The sequence below is a fragment of the Aedes albopictus genome, chromosome 3 (genome assembly GCF_035046485.1).
Source record: "Aedes albopictus strain Foshan chromosome 3, AalbF5, whole genome shotgun sequence".
Taxonomy (NCBI): Eukaryota; Metazoa; Arthropoda; class Insecta; order Diptera; family Culicidae; genus Aedes; species Aedes albopictus.
In genome coordinates, this window is record NC_085138.1 from 101,694,123 (window position 1) to 101,713,600 (window position 19,478).

Sequence of the window (19,478 nt, forward strand, 5' to 3'; positions counted from 1 at the left end):
ATTCCGCACAGACTTTATTAAATTGGAAATCAATCAACGTTCTTTTGTTTCAATGATATCGCCTGGAGAAGACTTTTAAAAATTGTAATAAAAAAAACTCGGACATCCATTCAATCAACAGACCCTATAGTCGATTCACAATGCTTGCACTATCACAACAGCACAGAGTCTGAACTGCAGAATGTTGGAAGCAAAAAGAAAAAAAAAAATCAATTCCAATAAAGGTTGATCAAGATGGATGATGATTGATGCTGATGAATGAGGCTTATTGTCAGTGTGTACCCCGGACCAGCCGCCCAGTTGTTGGCGTTGAAGCCAAATTGGTGCGTTCGTTAGTTTGTACTGTATCGACTGTATTGTCCATCACCTCTGGGGCGCTCCTTTGTCCTCGAATGATTATGAAGGATTCATAATACTTTCAGAGAACTTTATAAATTCGTTAGGAGCGAACTAATTGAAGAATAGGACAATTCTTTTTGTTGATTAACACCTATGTGCCTGTGCCTCATTTTGCACCCTATTTCAAAACTTTAAAAATCTGATTCTCAGCCAACGAAAGTTTGTGAAATTTTGACAGTTGATCACAAAATTCTTCTAGTTTATGGAACCGGTATCATGGTTCCGATTTTTTCCGTTGTTCCGGATTTATGGCCGTGGGTACTGGGGTAACCTCCTTATCAGATAGAGGTGCAACCTATAATTCGCCTTCGAAAACTAGCTTGCGGCATTCCAAACTTCATGATTTTGCAAAACAAGAGTATTGGAGCATATTTTTAGAGATGCTGAATACATTGGCCACTTCTCCGGATGTTCCGGAAACCTGATGCCCTCAGGAAAGTGGCCACTTTCTGACCGGTTCTTAAACCTAGCTTGCGACATATCAAACTTCATGATTTTGCAAAACAAGACTATTGGTACATGTTTTGAGAGATTTCGGATAAACTGGTGACATCTCCGGATGTTCCGGAAACCTGGTGCCCTCAGGGAAGTGGCCACTTTCTGACCGGTTCTGAAACCAAGCATGCAACATATCAAACTTCATGATTTTGAAAAACAAGACTATTGGTACATGCTTTGAGAGATTTCGGATACACTGGCCACGTCTCCGGATGTTCCGGAAACCTGGTGTCCCCAGGGAAGTGGCCACTTTCTGACCGGTTCTGAAACCAAGCATGCAACATATCAAACTTCATGATTTTGAAAAACAAGACTATTGGTACATGTTTTGAGAGATTTCGGATACACTGGCCACGTCTCCGGATGTTCCGGAAACCTGGTGTCCCCAGGGAAGTGGCCACTTTCTGACCGGTTCTGAAACCAAGCATGCAACATATCAAACTTCATGATTTTCAAAAACAAGACTATTGGTACATCTTTTGAGAGATTTCGGATACACTGACCACGTCTCCGGATGTTCCGGAAACCTGGTGCTCCCAGGGAAGTGGCCACTTTCTAACCAGTTCTGAACCTTAGCTTGCGACATATCAAACTTCATGATTTTGCAAAACAAGACTATTGGTACATCTTTTGAGAGATTTCGGATACACTGGACACATCTCCGGATGTTCCGGAAACCTGGTGTCCCCAGGGAAGTGGCCACTTTCTGACCGGTTCTGAAACCAAGCATGCAACATATCAAACTTCATGATTTTGCGAAACAAGAGTATTGGACCATGTTTCTAGAAATTTCACATACACTGGCCACGTCTCCGGATGTTCCGGAATCCTGGTGCCCCCAGGGAAGTGGCCACTTTCTGACCGGTTCTGAAACCTAGCTTGCGACATATCAAACTTCATGATTTTGTAAAACAAGACTAATGGATCGCGTTTGTATAAATTTTAGGTACACTAGATGAATTGGTCACTTACCTGAAAATAGTTTATTGCAAGAATCTGTGGCATACATTGAAACAGTGTTCTCTTCTATTAGAATGCCTTTCGCAACAGCCTTTAACAGCGCTAAATTTTAAATTATTTGCAGGAAAAACCAAAATTGGTAAGGATGTACAATTCACTAAAAGCAGGTGAAGATTCATTAGATTTTATTCCTGGAAGCTATACATGTAAACGGCGGACAGACAGATATTCCCTGGCAATATTTTTCAACATTCTCGATATCTGCGCTCACAATTCCTACATCACATTCCTTTTAGCGCTTTCAAGCTGGGCTTTCGAAGGAGTTTGCCGTAAATCACATTAGGACGAGACAACAGGACAGCATCCTATATAATGAAAAACAAAAGGTGTGATTATAATATCAATCTAAAGGTCTAAAGGTGTCCATTATGTAAGTCGGCTGGTTGTTCATCATATTATCGAAATGTTAAATTGTACGCATGTCCGGATTGTATGAACGAACAGCCAGATATTCGGGAACTGAAATACATATCGAAAAAAATCAGAAGATGTTGGTACTGTTCACGACACCGTGACGTGAAAACAATGATCAGTTGCCTCTATTGTAATCGTTCAGTATGCGAAAGGCATTCTAATAAAAGAGAAAACTATCTAAAAACTCCCTGGGGCACCAGCTTTCCGCAACAACCGGAGCAGTGGCCGGTTCATCAGAAATCTCTAGAAACATGGTCTCCCTTGTTTCGAAAAATCATGAAGTTTGATATGTCGCAAGCTAGGTTTAAGAACCAATCAGAAAGTGGCCACTTCCCTGGGGGCACCAGGTTTCCGGAACATCCAGAGATGTGGCCAGTGTATCCGAAATATCTCAAAACATATACTAATTGTCTTGTTTTGCAAAATCATGAAGTTTGGTATGTCGCAAGATAGGTTTCAGAACCGGTCAGAAAGTGGTCACTTCCTAGGGGGCACCAGGTTTCCGGAACATCCGGAGATGTTACCAGTGTATCCGAAATCTCTCAAAACATGTACCAATAGTCTTATTTTACAAAAGTATGAAGTTTGATATGTCGCAAGCTAGGGTTCAGAACCGGTCAGAAAGTGGCCACTTCCCTGGGGGCACCAGGTTTCCGGAACATCCGGAGAAGTGGTCAATGTATTCAGCATCTCTAGAAATATGCTCCAATACTCTTGTTTTGCAAAATCATGAAGTTTGGAATGCCGTAAGCTAGTTTTCGAAGGCGAATTATAGGTTGCACCTCTATCTGATAAGGAGGTTACCCCAGTACCCACGGCCATAAATCCGGAACAACGAAAAAATCCGGAACCATGATACCGGTTCCATAAACTAGAAGGATTTTGTGATCAACTGTCAAAATTTCACAAATTTTCGTTGAGAAACGGCTGAGAATCAGATTTTTAAAGTTTTGAAATAGGGTGCAGGCACATAGGTGTTAATTACCAGCTGGTACGATCAACTTCCTCCTCGTGAATGGCATCAACCATCTTATCTACACAAGATTAGCGATAAGCCACTCACCCATCGGTGCTTTTTAATTGCGTCGAAAAAAGCTCGGCTGCTTCAGCGACGTTGCCGATGTGCACTACCCAGAAGAGAAAAAGTTTACCTTCCGATTTCTACCTGGCGGCGGCGGCGCATTGTCGGACTCAGGGATTGAGGTAATTATATGTATCGTGTTTGCAATTGTGTGCTGCTGTCTGACGATCGTTATCTTATCGTTATCTTCCCCATACATATTTGTGCTTGACAGCTTGAAAGCACAGCAGCAAACACACATATAATGACTCACATGGTCGCTGACTTATCGTGCATCAGGCACATATTCTTGCCTGATGGGATGATGGCTTATCGTAAACAAATGTGCCGGCGATGCTAAGAAGGGGTCATAAATTTGGCCTTCCCGGCAGGATTCTACCAAACAAGGGTTGTCCCGTCCAGTGAAAGGGAGATAAGCTAGCTGGACTGGACGCACATTGTAATCTCGAAGTTGAACTTCAGGATTGGTGTTATCAGTAAATGGAAACATTCAATCGTGCTTTGGTTTGTGGTTGGAGATTGTAGCTTATTTGTAGACCCGAAAAACTTGATCCCAAAGTCGAAAAGTGAATGCGGTCAGTGCAAACAAACGGTGTTTAGCTGACCCGATTGTGCGACAAACCGGTGCGACTGGGTTTAATTAAATTCTACTAGTATAATTTCCCAAGGGGATTATATTGTACAGGTAACCTTAACCGGAATTACTAGACTGCACGTTCATTAGAACAAGTATGTATGAAGAATAGTTCTATTTCTTCTTATTAACGTAACGTTCCAACTGGGTCAAAGTATGTCCAGCTCATCTTAGTATTCTATGAGCGTTTACACAATTATTAACTGAGAGCTTTTTCTGCCAAAGCTTTGACCAGCATGCTGCAATTCTGCTTTGACAGATTTGTAAGATACTTCGTCACCCTTGGAGATGGCTCGGTTTGACGACATGAATCCAAACTATTCCAGCATTATCTTGTACCGACTTTTCGAACCCTCTAAGCAGAATACCCTCTTCGAATGAGTGTAATCAGTTTCGTACCTTTTACTTCCGCCCTAATTGCTTATCCTTTGACAGATACGCGTATTTAGACTACCACTTGTAATCTTCCTCAGTGTCAGTTATCCACTGGATAACAACACTTCGATACCGGAATAGCTGGCTCAGAGCCAATGAGGTCATGTGATGCTCCAATGCGAGCTAACTCATCAGCTAATTCATTTCCAGAGTTGGAAGAATGGCCAGGTACCCATACAAGGTGAACAGCGTTTGCTGAATTCAGCTCCTCGATTTGAGTTCGACAAGCGATAACTATCTTCGACCTGGAGTTGGCCGAAGCAAGTGATTTAATAACAGCTTGACTATCTGAACAGAAGTATATTAGTTTGCCCATTACGTGCTGCTGAAGTGCTGATTGCACTCCGCACATAAGAGCAAAGACTACGGCCTGAAAAACGATGCAGTGTCTACCAAGTGAATAAGACTGATGCAGCCTTAGCTCACGAGAATAAATACCAGCACCTGCTCGACCTTCGATGCCGTCTGAAATACTTCTCTTCAGATTTCCAGATGTCCACTCTTCCCGGGAAGGGAATTTCGTGGAAAATGTCCTATTTGGAAAATTACACGCAATTGTATGATCACTTGGAGCAAGGACAACTTTGTCCCAATTCATCAAAAGTGGAAACAACGAGGTGTGTGTTGAACTGCGGCTCACAGGAGTTTCCTCTAGTAATCCGATTGCCCATAGGCGGTAAGTGTAAGAAAGTGCTTCTTGTTTGAGATGAATGTGTAGTGGGGCAACGTCATAGAGAACTTCGAGTGCTGCCGTGGGAGTTGAAGAGAACGCTCCAGACATCGCCATTAAGCACAACCTTTGGAGATGGCCTAATTTTGATTGGACCGTTCTCACTTCGCCCTTTTGCCACCACACAAGACATCCATAACCCATAAGCCAATATTGAATGAACAGCAGTCGTGTAAATCCATTTGTACCAAAGGTTCGCCGGCATTGCCCGAAGGCCATACAAGCTTTATTGATTCTGAACTCAACATGAGGTGTCCAGGAAAGCTTGGGATCAAGAATGGCTTCAACGTACTTTACTTGTTCAGTCACATTGATTTTAGAATCAAAGAGATGCAAAGGTTGAACACCATTACGGCTTCGCTTTTCCGTGAAAAGAACAATAGATATTCTACTCGGATTAACCGAAAGGCCAAGAGCGGTTTGCATCAGATCGAAAAGAGTTTTGCTGCGCATACCAACTGACAATGTTAGGTAGTCGTCGGCAAAATCATAAGTAGGAAAACCGATATTATTGAGTTGCCTCAAAAGCGCATCTGATATGAGATTCCACAAAAGTGGTGACAAGGCTCCCCCTTGAGGGCATCCACAAACACTCAATTTCCCAATCGCTGCTTGACGCATCGGGAGATATCGGTTTTTGAGCATTTGGTGAATCCAATTGGAAATCATTGGAGATATACCATGACCCCGTGCGGCTTCCAATATGGCATCGAAAGGCACGTTGTCAAATGCACCCTCGATATCTAAGAAAACACCCAAGTAGGATTGCTTTTCATCGAATGCCTTCTCGATATTGCAAAAAACCTTGTGTAAAAGAGTCACAGTGGACTTTCCAGATTGGTAAGCATGTTGGTTCACATGAAGAGGCACATTGGCCAGATGAACATCACGGATGTGATGATCGACAATGCGTTCTAAACATTTCAGAAGAAAAGAGGTCAAACTGATAGATCTGAAACTCTTTGCTTCTTCATACGACGCACGACCCACTTTCGGAATAAACTTAACAGTACTATCCAACCAAGATTTGAGAATATACCCTGTAGCCTAGCCTGTAGCAAAACTGCAAACAAGTAGTTTTTTTTTCAAAACATATTTGAAATAATCAAATTCTTTCTGAAGCAAAATAGGATAAATCCCATCTGCCCCAGTCAACAAGAAAAGCTATTAAGTGCCCACTTAATCGATTCTATAGTTATAATACTCCGAGCCGAATCCAGGAAATCATAACTACAAGAAAATACATCAGGTTCATCCGAAGATGTAATATCCACACATTCGGGGAAGTGTGTACTGAATAAACATTCCAAAACTTCCTCATCAGTGGAAGTCCCTCCCCCTGGATATTCAATCTTGACGCGATGGGAGGGCTTAACCCATTAGCATTTTAGCGCCAGTTTATTCTCCACTGCTTGGACTTTGAGCTAGATATATCTGGTTTACGAGTTGATCGCAAGTGAAGGAATCGGCCGTAAATGCTAATGGGAACCAAAGGAGTATCCGTAGTGCATTTATCACAAGTTATAGTTCAGCTTGCATAGACCTAATCTTTGCATTCTTTAAATTTTCTCAAATTTAACAATAATTGTTGAATTTAACGTAACGCAAGAGTGGGTAGGGGAAGTCTCTGCGTTACACTCATCATTCATCAATTGAATTCGAAAGTACACAGCACAGGGGACGCTAGGATAAGTTGACTTATAGCCTTACAGATTAGGTAACGTTAACAATTAAATTTATTACCTTTAGAAAATTCTGGACCCTAATCAGTCAAAACTGCTAATTTTAGAAATGAGTTTATATTTGTATTTCTTCTTTTTATAGGTTTTGTAGGGATGAATATATAGAAGTTGACAAATAATCTTAATCATTTTAATTTTTAACACAAAAATCAGCTGACTGAACTTTTTTGTTTTATATTCTAGACGGTATTATAACACTGACCAAAAAAGCAGGAATTTTGTTACATGTTTCTTTAGGACTTAGGATGGTTGACAATCTAAAGGGTTACGGTGGATGTAAAAATACTTCGGACTTAGATGATCACAGATATGCAGAAGACGACTAGACGAGGTTAAGAACACAATTTGACACATTATAGACTATATTTCGACGTATAGGGTTTGACTGATTTCATTACAACATCGAATGGAAGCTCAAAAAATGTTACCTAACACTAATATGAGAGTTATTTTGGGATGATGCTGGTGCTGTCAATGACCAACATCGGTTATTGACACTATTGGTAATCAGCTTGAAATAATTTTCAGAATGTATTGTAAAAAACTTAGGTTATTATTTGATTTATTGTTTAGAGATGCTATCAGAAAACTAGTTGCCCATATCGGCTAAAAACGCTAGCTCTGGCAGCTGTCTCCGAATAATTTTCAAAAATATCAAACCTGTAAACATTAGCTATGACAAATTTTTTGCTCTTCTTTGTAATATTTCTCAGGAATAGTACCTTGAAGGCGTTAACATGTACAGCTTTTTTTCTCTCTGAATGTTGTCCAGTGATCTCGGATATTTTCGATTATTGAAATATTGTTCAATTATCATATCATCTTTGGAGCTTCGATGGAGTGCGATGGGGATAGTTAAAACACAGTAAATTTAAAAACTACTACGACCCAATACTAATTACTACACACTTTGCTCAAGTTGACGACATCGTCTAGTCCATCGTGAGTATTGGTACTAGTAGGGGGAAAGTTGAGAAAGGGTCCAGGCTTTGCTATCAGCTGTCATGCAGCTCCACCTGGTCAAAAAAAAAAAACAAAAAAAAAACTTCCTTTTTAGTGGAAGTGAGGTCGCCATTTGGCAAACGAAGTTCGTTCACTTGGAAATCCTTAGATTTTGCAAGGATTTTGTTCAATCGACTGACTTCACTCAAACTGGAAACATTTGTACATACAAAGATTTTTCCAGCCGAATGGTTCAGCAGACCGGAAAGCTTTCTTTTAGGCATTGGGAGCCGACATGAAAGCCTCCGAACCAGCCGAACGCCGTCTGTTCCAACTCTTTCTACATTGTTTCCTGAGCTTCGTCAGATTAGAGTTCCACCAAGGGGTTCCTCTTGATCTCTTCACAGACCGTAGAGGACAAGTTTTTTCAAAAGTTTCCATGATGAAGATCGTTGTAGTACCAACCGCATCATCTAAACCACTTGGGGTGTCAATGGATGGTGAGTATACATGAAATTTGGCCGCAACTAAATCAGTAAAGAGATCCCAGTTGGTTGACCGGGGATTCCTGAAACGCCAAAGTTTGCGAAGTAATATTTAAGTGTTCAAAAAGATTTAGTGATGATAAGATACAGATAAAGATTTCTAACACTTTCTTTCTAGCAGATACCATGAAGGTTGGGTGGTTGCCTATGTTAAGTAATCCAAGATCTGTACTTCTTAAGTATTCCATCAAACTGGAGCTTCTTAAATTAATGTCTGAGCTGCTCCAGATGATGTGGTGAGCATTAGCATTACTGCCACCAATCTGCGGAAAGCATTTTGAAGTGCAGTATGCGATATTTTACTTGAAAGCATCTCAGTAGGGAGTGTTCATCATGCGATTAATAAACTGTACAATAAACGTATTTCCTGTTGAAGTTTCCAACAGTTACATCAATTGTGATACATCTCTGGTGGCTAGTTCAGAGATGAGTGTAGCAACTATTGCGTTGTTGGCAAGCACACAAGCTCGAGGCATAACACGCGAGTTTGCCATTTCATGTTTACTGAAAGTAGCAAACACCCGTGTGAACCCGTCACAAGGTTTTTTAGATAGAAATTCCCCTTACGAAAGTAAGGTTCTTGTATCAAGGCCACTTGGGCTGTACCATTGTGCATAAGTCTGCAAAGATTGATCGTTGCTGTTCTTTTATAAAAGACAATTACACCGTCTTCGACCTTGCGGCCACTACAGACTGAACATTACATTTTATGTTGAAGATTGATCGGTATCGATTGGAAACGCCAAAGGCGAGGATACACAAAATATACTGTATAAATCGCGTAATGCCAACCCATATAGGTGAAAATTTAAACATCTTCATAATCGCGCCCCCTATTTAGCCTCAAGTTTGAGACCAAAGAAGGGCAGCTGATTGTCTCGGAGAAACACAAGGTCCACTGTATCATTGCTCCGGTTAGTGCAGTAAGGGCAAAATACTATGGAGGGCGCCATGGTACTCAACAGGCTCCGTTAGCGGTTAGGTTTTTCAGATCCCCCTTGCCATTCATTCCTAGGCTCGGTACCTAAACATATAGCCGCATAACACCATGAATTAGAGGTCACCTGTTCAATGGACTCTTACCACCGCTACATTAGTAATTTGGTCTAAGTGTGAAGATTTTCGAAACAAGTCGATTTGACCAGTCAACGACTTTTGTCACCATCCTTCATCCCAAATGGATTTGGATCAGCAAAAAAAATCAGCACCACCAAGTCGGTTCCGCTGAATTGACAAATTGATTCGCCACCGCACATTCGTCTCCACCATTCGCTGCCATCTAGAGAGTTATGCAGTTCCGATTTTGGTGCACCCGATTGGTGGAGCCCCGTCATTGATTTTTCCAATTTCTACATTTGGCATTGTGCGTGGAGGTGGTGGTTGGTTATTCGAAACGATAAAAAAAAAACGCGCGCGACATTTTCCCCCCACGCCAAATACGCGACGTCGCAATCTGATGGTTTCTCCTCCGCCGGCTGCTCGCATTTGGGTAGAACAAGTTACTACGAATGGAAAACATAAGGCACTTTACACCACCGTTTTAGAGTTACTTTACTTGATTGGACGGGGGACGAAGGAAGCCTTTGACAACGCGCAGGTTGGCGACAGATCGCGATTTGTAACATTCCATGTTTGGAGGATCCCACTACTGCACAGCACACCGTTATGGGGACTGACGCGGTTCGATTTGACAACATCCATCCACGTTTCAAGGCAAGGCGGGATGTTACTTGACTGATCTTGATTCGGTTTGGGTTGTTTGACCAACGACGACGGATGTGGGTAGATATGTGCTTTTGGAAATCTTTGTTTGTCTTGATTTAGTGAAAGCTGGATTTCTAATGGATTTAGTATTACATGGGACTATGATGTGAATGGATACAGTTCACCCGATTCTATCTGCACGGAGGATGCATGCCGTACAAAAAAAGTTATAGAAAAACTGTGCAAATTAGTTGTATCATATAACTTAAATGATTTCTCGACAAATTTTGCAAAGATAAGATCTTAGTGAAATATTTAACCCTTCTATTTGAAAAGAAAACATATCGATGTCCATCACCACTCCACCATTCCACCACTCTTTCGCAATTATTTGAATATCTATATACTGTCTTAATGGCGAATGTTCATAGTGACATACAAATTGTATGTAATTAATTTACTATTATGCTGATGTGCTTCTAAACAAGGCTGCATATTCATGTCGAACCCCATAACAGAGTTTTTGCAACTACATAATGCTAATATATGCGCAGATATGGCCAGACTGCTTTCACCACCGTACGTGTCGGTGTGTGCCTGCCATCCATTCCACTACACAGAAATTTGGCTGGCAGGCACATCGACCGTTTCATAAATGTGAACCCTAATGGAATTTCAAATTTTGCCCGCATTTAAATCGTTTGGAGACCGTTCATGAATAATTTTATAGGCTGTATCCGCAATAATTTGGGCTCGCAAATGCGCCTGTAACTTTGCTAAAGGTATATTAAAATTTCAAATTTGACCTGGAAACACCTCAAAATACATCAGGGTGTCTACTACCTGAGAAAAAAGGAATTCCCAGGGAATTTTATTTACTAGGGAAAACCTGAAATACTCAGGAAAGTTTTATACCGATGAAAAACAAAACATTGCATGGTATGAATAAAAAATAACTAACTTTGCTATTTGTATCAAAGCTCACAGAAGTGGAATTTATAGAATCTACTACATTGTTGGTATGAATAAAATAAAGTATTGGAATATGTAATATTTACTACTTTCGAACATGAGGATTTACTATGAGTTTGAAGAAAGAACGGTCAAAACGAATATTTTTCCCGTAATGCTGAAGGTTCAAACTGAAAGCTCGTGATCATTCAAAAAGCAAGTTAAATCAAGCAGGAAACTAGGTAACCATTATAGATGAAGAAGATAAGAGCTCGTAGGTCTAGCAGATATTTCCGGCAAGTTGACGATTCCGGTAAGATGCTGCCCATGTAGACGCGGATGAATTTGGTAGTTTAAATCCCGCAACAAGGATAAAAAAAAACATTCATCATGGTTTCTAATGAAACCTTTTTAGAAATACCTCTTGGAATGCCTCTTAGGATTTTCACTAGATTCCATTTGTATTTTCCCACGCCATTTTTCCATTTGGTATTCGTTTATGAGTTTCCATGAAGATTCTTTCGGATTCCTATCGACATTTTTCCGAAATTCTCCTTGATTCCAGGATTCCTGAAATCCAACCGATTTCTCTCCGGGGGCTCTACAGAATTTCTAGCTAAGAAGGTTTTCGCGGGATTTCTTCCAGAGTTGCTGCAGGAGTTATTCCTGGGATTTCTACTAAAGCTCCTCAAAGGATTTCTAAAGCAGTTTTTCGCGAATTTTCTGCGGCTGTTACTCCTGGTACTTTTTCCGAGGTTTATCATGAAATTTCTTCAAAATAATTCCCTGAGATTTCTTTTTTATCCTGGTCTTTCCCCTAAGATTTTTGAGTGTCTTTTGGGTTTCTACGGGAGCTATTGCCAATATTTCTCATTGAACTCTTCAAGTGATTTCTTTCAGAGCTTTTCCCCTTAGTCATTTCTTGTATACCACATTTCTTACAATAATCCACCTGAAATAAGTTTTGTAGCATATACTTGTAGTGATTCGACTGGGAAGTTGACTTATTTCTCGAGGATTTCGGCTTTCAGTCAAAGAAAAGCGTTGATTTTCTTATCTCATCGCCGTTTCGATCCAGATGTTGAGATCTTCTTCATTGCTCGAAATTAATAAATTTTGTCTAATCCCGTGTACATGGGATTAGACAATATTGATTAATTCCGAGCCCTGAAGAAGATCCCAACATCTGGATCGAAACGTTGGCGATGAGATAAGAAAATCAACGCTTTTGTAGCATATTTTCTCAGGATTACTCCCAGAACTATTCTCAAAATCCCTACCGGAAATCGTCCCAAAATTCTGGTTGCTTTTTTGGGATTTCTTTAACAGTTGCTCATAGGAGTTCATGCGGGTTTTTTTTTTTCTCGGAATGTCTCCTGAGAGAGCTTACAAAATTTCTTGTAAGAAATTGTCGGATAAATATCGGAAGGAATTCAGGTGAAATCTTTCGAGAAGCTCCGCAAAGACCTACTGGAGAAATCTCAAGAGGACCTTTGGAGGAAATCTCACGAGAAAATACGGTGCAGTATCATAACGTCCGAGGCCATAATATCCCAGGAATTCATGGCGTATTTTTCAGTGGCATAACGTCCAAACACGCAATGGCGTCACGAGCTTTTGAACGTTTTTTTTCTGCCAAAAATGAGCCAAAAGGACCGGGGCAATATGGCCTCGGACGGCATGATCCAGCCTGAAAACTCTGAAAGAAATTCCTGGAAGAAGCTCGAAAAAATCCCAAGAGAAACTATTCGAACGATATTCTGGAATTTGTGGCTTAGCTTTGAAAGGATCTCCAGGAGGAATCCAGCGAGATACTTTGGGAACACTTCAGGAAAACCTTTGGAAGAAACCCCGGGACGTACTCCAGCAGAAATCACTTTAAAAATTCCTCCAGAAGTGCTGGTAGAAGTTACTGGAACAACTTCCAGAAATTCCGAAAGAACACCGAATCTCGGAAAGAACGGGTTATGGAAGGAAATACGTAAAATACGGAGAGCAACATTGGAGAACTGGAGAAAGTTAGATGAAAAAACTCCGGCAAACATCTAGACAAAAAACCTTTGATAAATGCATGGAAGAGCTCGAGTCGGGAAGAGTTCTGTGGGAAAACTGTGAAAGAATTTAAAGGGCGATTACGATAGAAACTTCGGAAGTAATGAAAGGAAGAATCATGAATATAATCTCCAGAGAAATCCTCGAATATCTAAACAAATCTCTGAAGGCATTCCTTATTTTTGAAAGAGTTCTATAACGGTACTCATCGGAATAGCCAAGATAATCGGTACCAGCAGTTTTCATTCAAAATTGTTGATATGCTATCATAATTTCCAGTTTTCTATTGTATTTTCATCGAAATTTCAACATTTCTACACCACCAGCTCAGAGAACAGACATCCAAGTGCAGTTTCAAAACTGTGTAAGCAATTTAATGGGCTATAATCACGGATTGCTCCCCTGAATGTGGATGGTACATCATCGTTCGCCTCCAGTGGACCTCTGTGGGAGAATCCATGTCAATCGGCGATCGACGCTTTTTGAGTCTTGAAGACCGTCATGGAAGAGATCCTTCAACTAAGGACTCATACGATCAGTTCATTCCACACCACGTCATCTTCAAAGAAACGAGCACAACTAAATACGACGGTCAGGATAGTCTTCGACGCGTCACACGAGAGTTTGTCCTGCTATTCTTTGAATGACACACTCCTAGTTGGACAGGTTGTCCAGCAGAACCTTTACACTATCTACGTGAAGTTTCTGTTCTGATGCGAATCATAGCTGCGAATCGTAGCAAATGTGGAGACGATGCACACAAAAGTGCTGTACCATCTTGATGATCTTATCATTCCTCCCGAATTAACCATTGGACCAGTCCATCCGATCCCATCGAGACATGTGAACTGCAAACCGTCACATACGATACCGCAAGCGTACCGTATATTGCAACGAGGACACTCCAGCAGAATTCCAAGGATCAAGCCGAATTGTAACTCGCTGCAGTCGAACCAGTAACAGAAGATTTCTACGTCGACGATTTTCTGTCTGGGCGTTCGAACTTGGAATCTGCTGAAGTTCTCCAACAGCAAGTCACCACCGCTACGCTTAGTTCTGCTGGGTTGGAAATGAACATCGAACGTTCAGGAAGTGTTGCATGATGTTTCACAGGAAAACCTAGTTATCCAATCGCTTCACCATGAGCAAGATTAGCAGGCAATCTCCACGAAGGTCGATAACCACCGCACCGAGTGAAGGTTGATCTACCACTTCCCGGTGGCTGCCATCCTCACCAAACGAAAAGTGATGTCGTATATCGCTCAGATCTTCAACCCGCTTGGCGTTCTAGGTCCAGTTATCAAATATATCGCGATGACGAAACTCTTCATGCAGTATCAGCGACAGCGTATCCTGCGAGTGGGATTCTCCGTTGCGAGAAAAACTTCAACACGAATGGAAACTGTTCCACACTACGCTATGCATTATCTCCGAAGTTTGAGTTCCTCGTCTGGTGACTACTAGAACTACTAGCATAGGAATAATGATTTGGAAGGCGATTGTTGTTGAATTGTATATGCCTAGAGCGAATAAAGAATACCGTCTACTTACATGGAAGATGACTGCATTAATTCTTTCACTATTATTTAGAAACGGTCGGGGCTAGGCTTACTATAGCCTGCGTGACCATGGTGGACTAGTTGCTACAGGTTATGGGCCCAGAAGCGTGTTCGACAGCACGTATCGTTCTGAAGAAGGGTCGGTTGCATAAACCGTGGAATCGCAGCACGGTATCCTTAGGCTGACGGATTGACTGCAACAGAGGACAGCATACGTGGTCGCACCTAGACGTGGAGATAGAATTTGAGCGAACGGGTAGAATCTAAACAGAAAGTTGGCGACAGGAGTTGTAATCCGAAAGACAGCACGAAAGCGGAACTCGAATATGGACGGCCCTGGACCGGAGCTCGGAATACCGGTGCAGAGCTTGTGCAAGCGTCGCAGTGAGGCCACTTGCCCAAGACTTGGAGTGAGAGAAGGAGTTTCGAACCAGAACGAGGTAATTGTAGTTTGAAGGTTGCGACGCTACTGCCGATTTCTGGTCTGATTCCAGTAGTAGATTTCCTAGTCATTTGGTAGATCAACGAATTACTTCGACATAGTCACAATTTGTCATGGTACAGGCTGTACTCGATTATCCTTCAAACTTTTTGTCTTTGGGCAACTTCAATGACATTGCTTCTGAGGATGCTCCAGCAATTTCTTCTGGATTTTCATCTGTCGATCACCCCTGAAATGCCGTCAGGAGATATTCAGGAATTCCTGCTAAGGATTCTTTTCTAAACTTCTTCTGAGGGTTTCTGAAAATCTCCCCAAGAAGACTTTCTGCTGATTTCTCCAGCATTTATTTCTGGGAATTTCTTCAAGAATCCCTTCAGAAAATTCATTTGTGCTGAGCTTCCTCCGGCAATTGTTTAATTCTTCATCAATCCAGAAATTCGATTTAGAAATTTCCCCATTTCCGGAGAACTTCCGGAAGAAATTACTGAAAGATTCAAAAAAATGACACCCAGGGAGAATTTCTGGATGATTTCCTGAAGGAACTCCGTGAGAATTACTAGAAAGAACTCGTGGAAGATTCCCGAAAAGGTATTCTCAATGATACCTACAAGTACCTCCTGGAGGATTTTCAGAAAGATTTCTTGAAAAATTTCCAAAAAGAACTCCACTAGGGCTCCCTGAAGAAACCTCTGCAGGATTTTCAGATGGAATTCTTAAATGACTGCTAGAGGATCCTCAAAAGTGACTCCAGTAGAATTCCTGCAACGTAGTCCTAGCAGAAGATTCCCGAAAAGAGAACGGCGTCTAAAATTTCATCGTGGAAGAACTTCTGAAGAAGCCACAAGGAACTACTGGAAGATTTCCAGAAATAATTCATGGAGGATATTCAGAACTGTTGGAGGAAAACAAGTAGGGAATCTAGGAAAATAAAAAGACGATTCAGGAAGGGATCCAGTAGAAGCTTTTGAGGAATTCAAAAACGAAGTTATGAATGAATTACATTAGAAACTTTTCTTGAAAAAGGGCTTGAAAGTCCTTTTTGTAGAATCCCAGGAAGAACATTTGTGGAAATTCTAAAAGGAGACCCTTGAGAAAGGTCAGAAGGAATTTGTAGAGGATTTACGAATGAAAAATCGTAATAGATCTCATATTCCTGAAGAAAACTTCGGGGAAATTAAAGCCACAGAGTAAATTCATTAAATATGTAATTCCAATTTTTGCTAAAGTTCGTGAGAGAATCCCCGCAGAACTTCCAAAAAGTTTTTATAAAGCAATTTTACACATCTGGTTTAATCCCAATATTAACTCTCCTAGAAATCTCATGGATCACGAAATAGTTTAGATATCCAAACAAAAACTTTTCATCCAGTTTCAAGAGATAATATAACGGAATCGTTCGAGATTACTTCGAGAAATCTTAGAACATCTTTAAAGAAATCCCAGATGCAACCGCATGCGGAAGCCAAAAAGTATTTCTGGAGAAATTCCAAATGATTACGTAGAACAATCCCGTGAGATTTCCTGAAATTGCCGCAAAAAAAAAAAAAAACTCACGACCATGGAAAATTTCGCCAGAAACTCGTGAAGAAATGCAAGAAAATGTTCTGAAAAAAAATGCCTGCACAAAATCCGGCAGAAAGTTCTTGAGAATTTCAAAGAATGCGATCTCATACTATGAGATTACTCAAATGAACTTCAGACAAGAAGGAATAAAAATACTGGGAACTAAAGGAATTTTAAAATATTTTTACAGGAATAAAAAAAAATACTCCGAATCTCTGAACAAACTTATGGCAGTATTCTCAGTGAAAATTGTGCGGGAATTCTAACAGAAGCTACTTGAGGAATTTAAAAGAAACTTGTGTTCTACAGAACAACTTCTATAAGAATATCCGAAAACTCTTTGAGTGTTAATGTCTGATTTATTGCGACATTCTTATTTTTTTTAAATAATGTATTTCAACGGTGTTTTTCAGATGAATCGTCCAACTATTGTAGGAAGGAGGCCGCCCATAAAGCTTAATAGACGTAAAGATAAGGTATCACAACTGCAACCAATAAAGATCAACTGCTGCAAAGATTTCACAACGCAGCAGCAACCTGTAAAGCTCAACGGCTGCCAAGTTACGGTACCAAAACTGGAGCCAATACCGTTTAACGAATGCAAAGATTTGAAACCTAAACTGGAACCAATACCGTTCAACGAATGCAAAGATTTGGAACCTAAGTTGCAGCCAATGAAGCTTAATGGCAGCCAAGATACGGTATCACAACTGCAGACAATAGAGATCATCGACTTCGATGATATGGAATTTAAGCTGGAGCCCATAGAGTTCAACGACCTCAAAGATTTGGCACCACAATTGCCGCCAATGGAGCTCAACAGTTTCAAACATTCGAACTTGCAGTCAAAAAATCTCAACGACCCCCAAGACGTGGTAATTAAACGGGAGCCAATAGAGATCAATGATTTTCAAAATATGGCAATAAAATTGGAGCCAAAAGAGCTCAAGGAATTCAAAGATATGCCATCGCTGGAGCCAATAAAGCTCAATGGTAGCCAAGATTCGGCATCACAGCTGAAACCAATAGAGTTAAATGGTCTCCAACATTTGACATCGCAAATACAGCAGAAAAATTTCAACGACAGTCATCTTATGCCACCACCAGCACAACCAATAAAGCTTAACGACAGCAAAGATTTGGGATCGAAACTAAAGCCAGCAAACCTGGAAGACCACGAAAATATGGCAATAAAACTGGAGCCAATAGAGATAAACGATTTTCTAGATATGGTATCGAAACTGGAGCCAAAAGAGCTTGACGATTTGGCATCACAACTGGAGCGAGTGGAGCCCAACGGTGGCCAAGATGTGGTACCACAGTCGCAGCCGTCAGAGCACAACGACCACCAAGATTCGACATCGCAGCCGCAGACAGCAAAGCTCACCGTCCGCCAAGATTTGATATCGCAGCCGCAGGCAACAGAGCTCAACGGTAGCCAAGCTACGACGGTATCGCAAAAAGAACCTGACCAAAGAAACAACAACGAGTTTCAGATGTTTCGAGGGAAATCGAAGGAATTAGGAATTTGGCACCGTGTTGATTTATATTACAAAGCACTGGTGGAAAGCACGAAGGTATTTTACGCATGCGATGTACTAATGTACAATAACGCAATAATTGAATTTAGGCATTACAGTCGAAACGCTATCATAAACTCCCTGTCAAGCGGAGATTTCTCAAACGAAACTGTATACATGACTTATTTTCAAAATTTTATTTAATTAGATTCAAAAATTAAAAATCAGGCCACGACTGCGATCACCTGATGCCATTCCTGTACCGGAACAAGAACAACTGGAAATATGTAAAAAAGCCTGGGGGCTTATCCAAACTAATCCGGAGGAGTTAGCCATCATGCGCAGTTGTCTGGCCCTTTATAGAACACTGAGGAGCCGCATGCAGGTATTTTACGCATGTGTTGTATCTGTGTTTTTTTTTACAAATTACTATGTGACGTTTGGCTAGCAAGTGACAAGTTCTGAATGTTTCAATAACACAATAAATCAACTTTTAGATGAATGTCGAATCGCTAACAGCATGTTGAGCCGATGGGCCCTGAAAACCCTTAACCGACTTAATCCTGGGAAGTCATCGTTGTCAATTATTTAAAAACTTGCCTCGGTTGAACAGTCCAGCGACTGGGGTGGTTCAACCTGTTCACAATCTCCCTGAAAGGAGTAATTTGAGCGAGCTGGTGTACGACTTTTCCGAGATCAGGTCAATTTGTCTGCTTCGCAGATGACAAAGCCATTATTGACAGAACATTTGATATAGTGGCATACCCAAATAACATTTTGTAGTCAAATAGACTAGAAGAGGTTTTGAGAACCATCATAAAACCAAAATAAAAGATGTAATGCTTTATGTCGGTTCTCAAAACCTCTACAAGACTAATTTTACTTCAAAATGCTACTTGGGTAGCTGTATAATACAGTATAATGCAATGTAGTACTTGCCTGAAAGGCAGCAAAGTCAGGCTGGTGGTGCATGCAACTAAATCAAAGCACGTGCTGGTATGTAGAACTATGAGAGGCTTCGCATATGAATTTGAACGCGGTTGAGTAATTCGTCTAGTTTGTCTCGCAGTAATGTGAGGTGTGAAATACAGAGGTTCCAGAAGAAAATTCCGACTGAAAAGGTTAACCTTCGTACTAAATGTTCAAAATTTGTAAAAAAAATGCTAAATAGACCCGGTGTAGGTAGAAGAACGATGTGTAGCGGTGTATCTACAGTATTCAGAAGATTGCCAAATCGGGAAGGACAC

At 40.9% G+C, this 19,478-nt stretch overlaps 2 protein-coding genes across 8 annotated transcripts in view; both read left to right on the forward strand.

Moving 5' to 3' along the window:
• Nucleotides 1-19,478, forward strand: part of LOC109410892 (calcyclin-binding protein) — a 325,423-nt gene that overhangs the window by 205,460 nt on the left and 100,485 nt on the right. The gene's annotated exons all lie outside the window — the stretch shown is intronic.
• LOC109410890 (E3 ubiquitin-protein ligase TRIM33) overlaps nt 1-19,478 on the forward strand; it is a 253,811-nt gene that overhangs the window by 203,120 nt on the left and 31,213 nt on the right. For 3 of the 7 annotated variants that reach the window (XM_062859017.1, XM_062859018.1, XM_062859020.1), the window contains exons 1-2: nt 17,413-18,288; nt 18,440-18,616. The exons of 2 other annotated variants lie outside the window; for them this stretch is intronic. In XM_062859017.1, coding sequence (XP_062715001.1) covers nt 17,455-18,288; nt 18,440-18,616 — 1,011 coding nt within the window. In that variant the 5' untranslated portion in view covers nt 17,413-17,454. Of the gene's footprint in view, nt 1-17,412; nt 18,289-18,439; nt 18,617-19,478 lie in introns of those variants that run through there. 2 more of the 7 variants (XM_029874471.2, XM_062859019.1) reach the window with 1 other exon arrangement.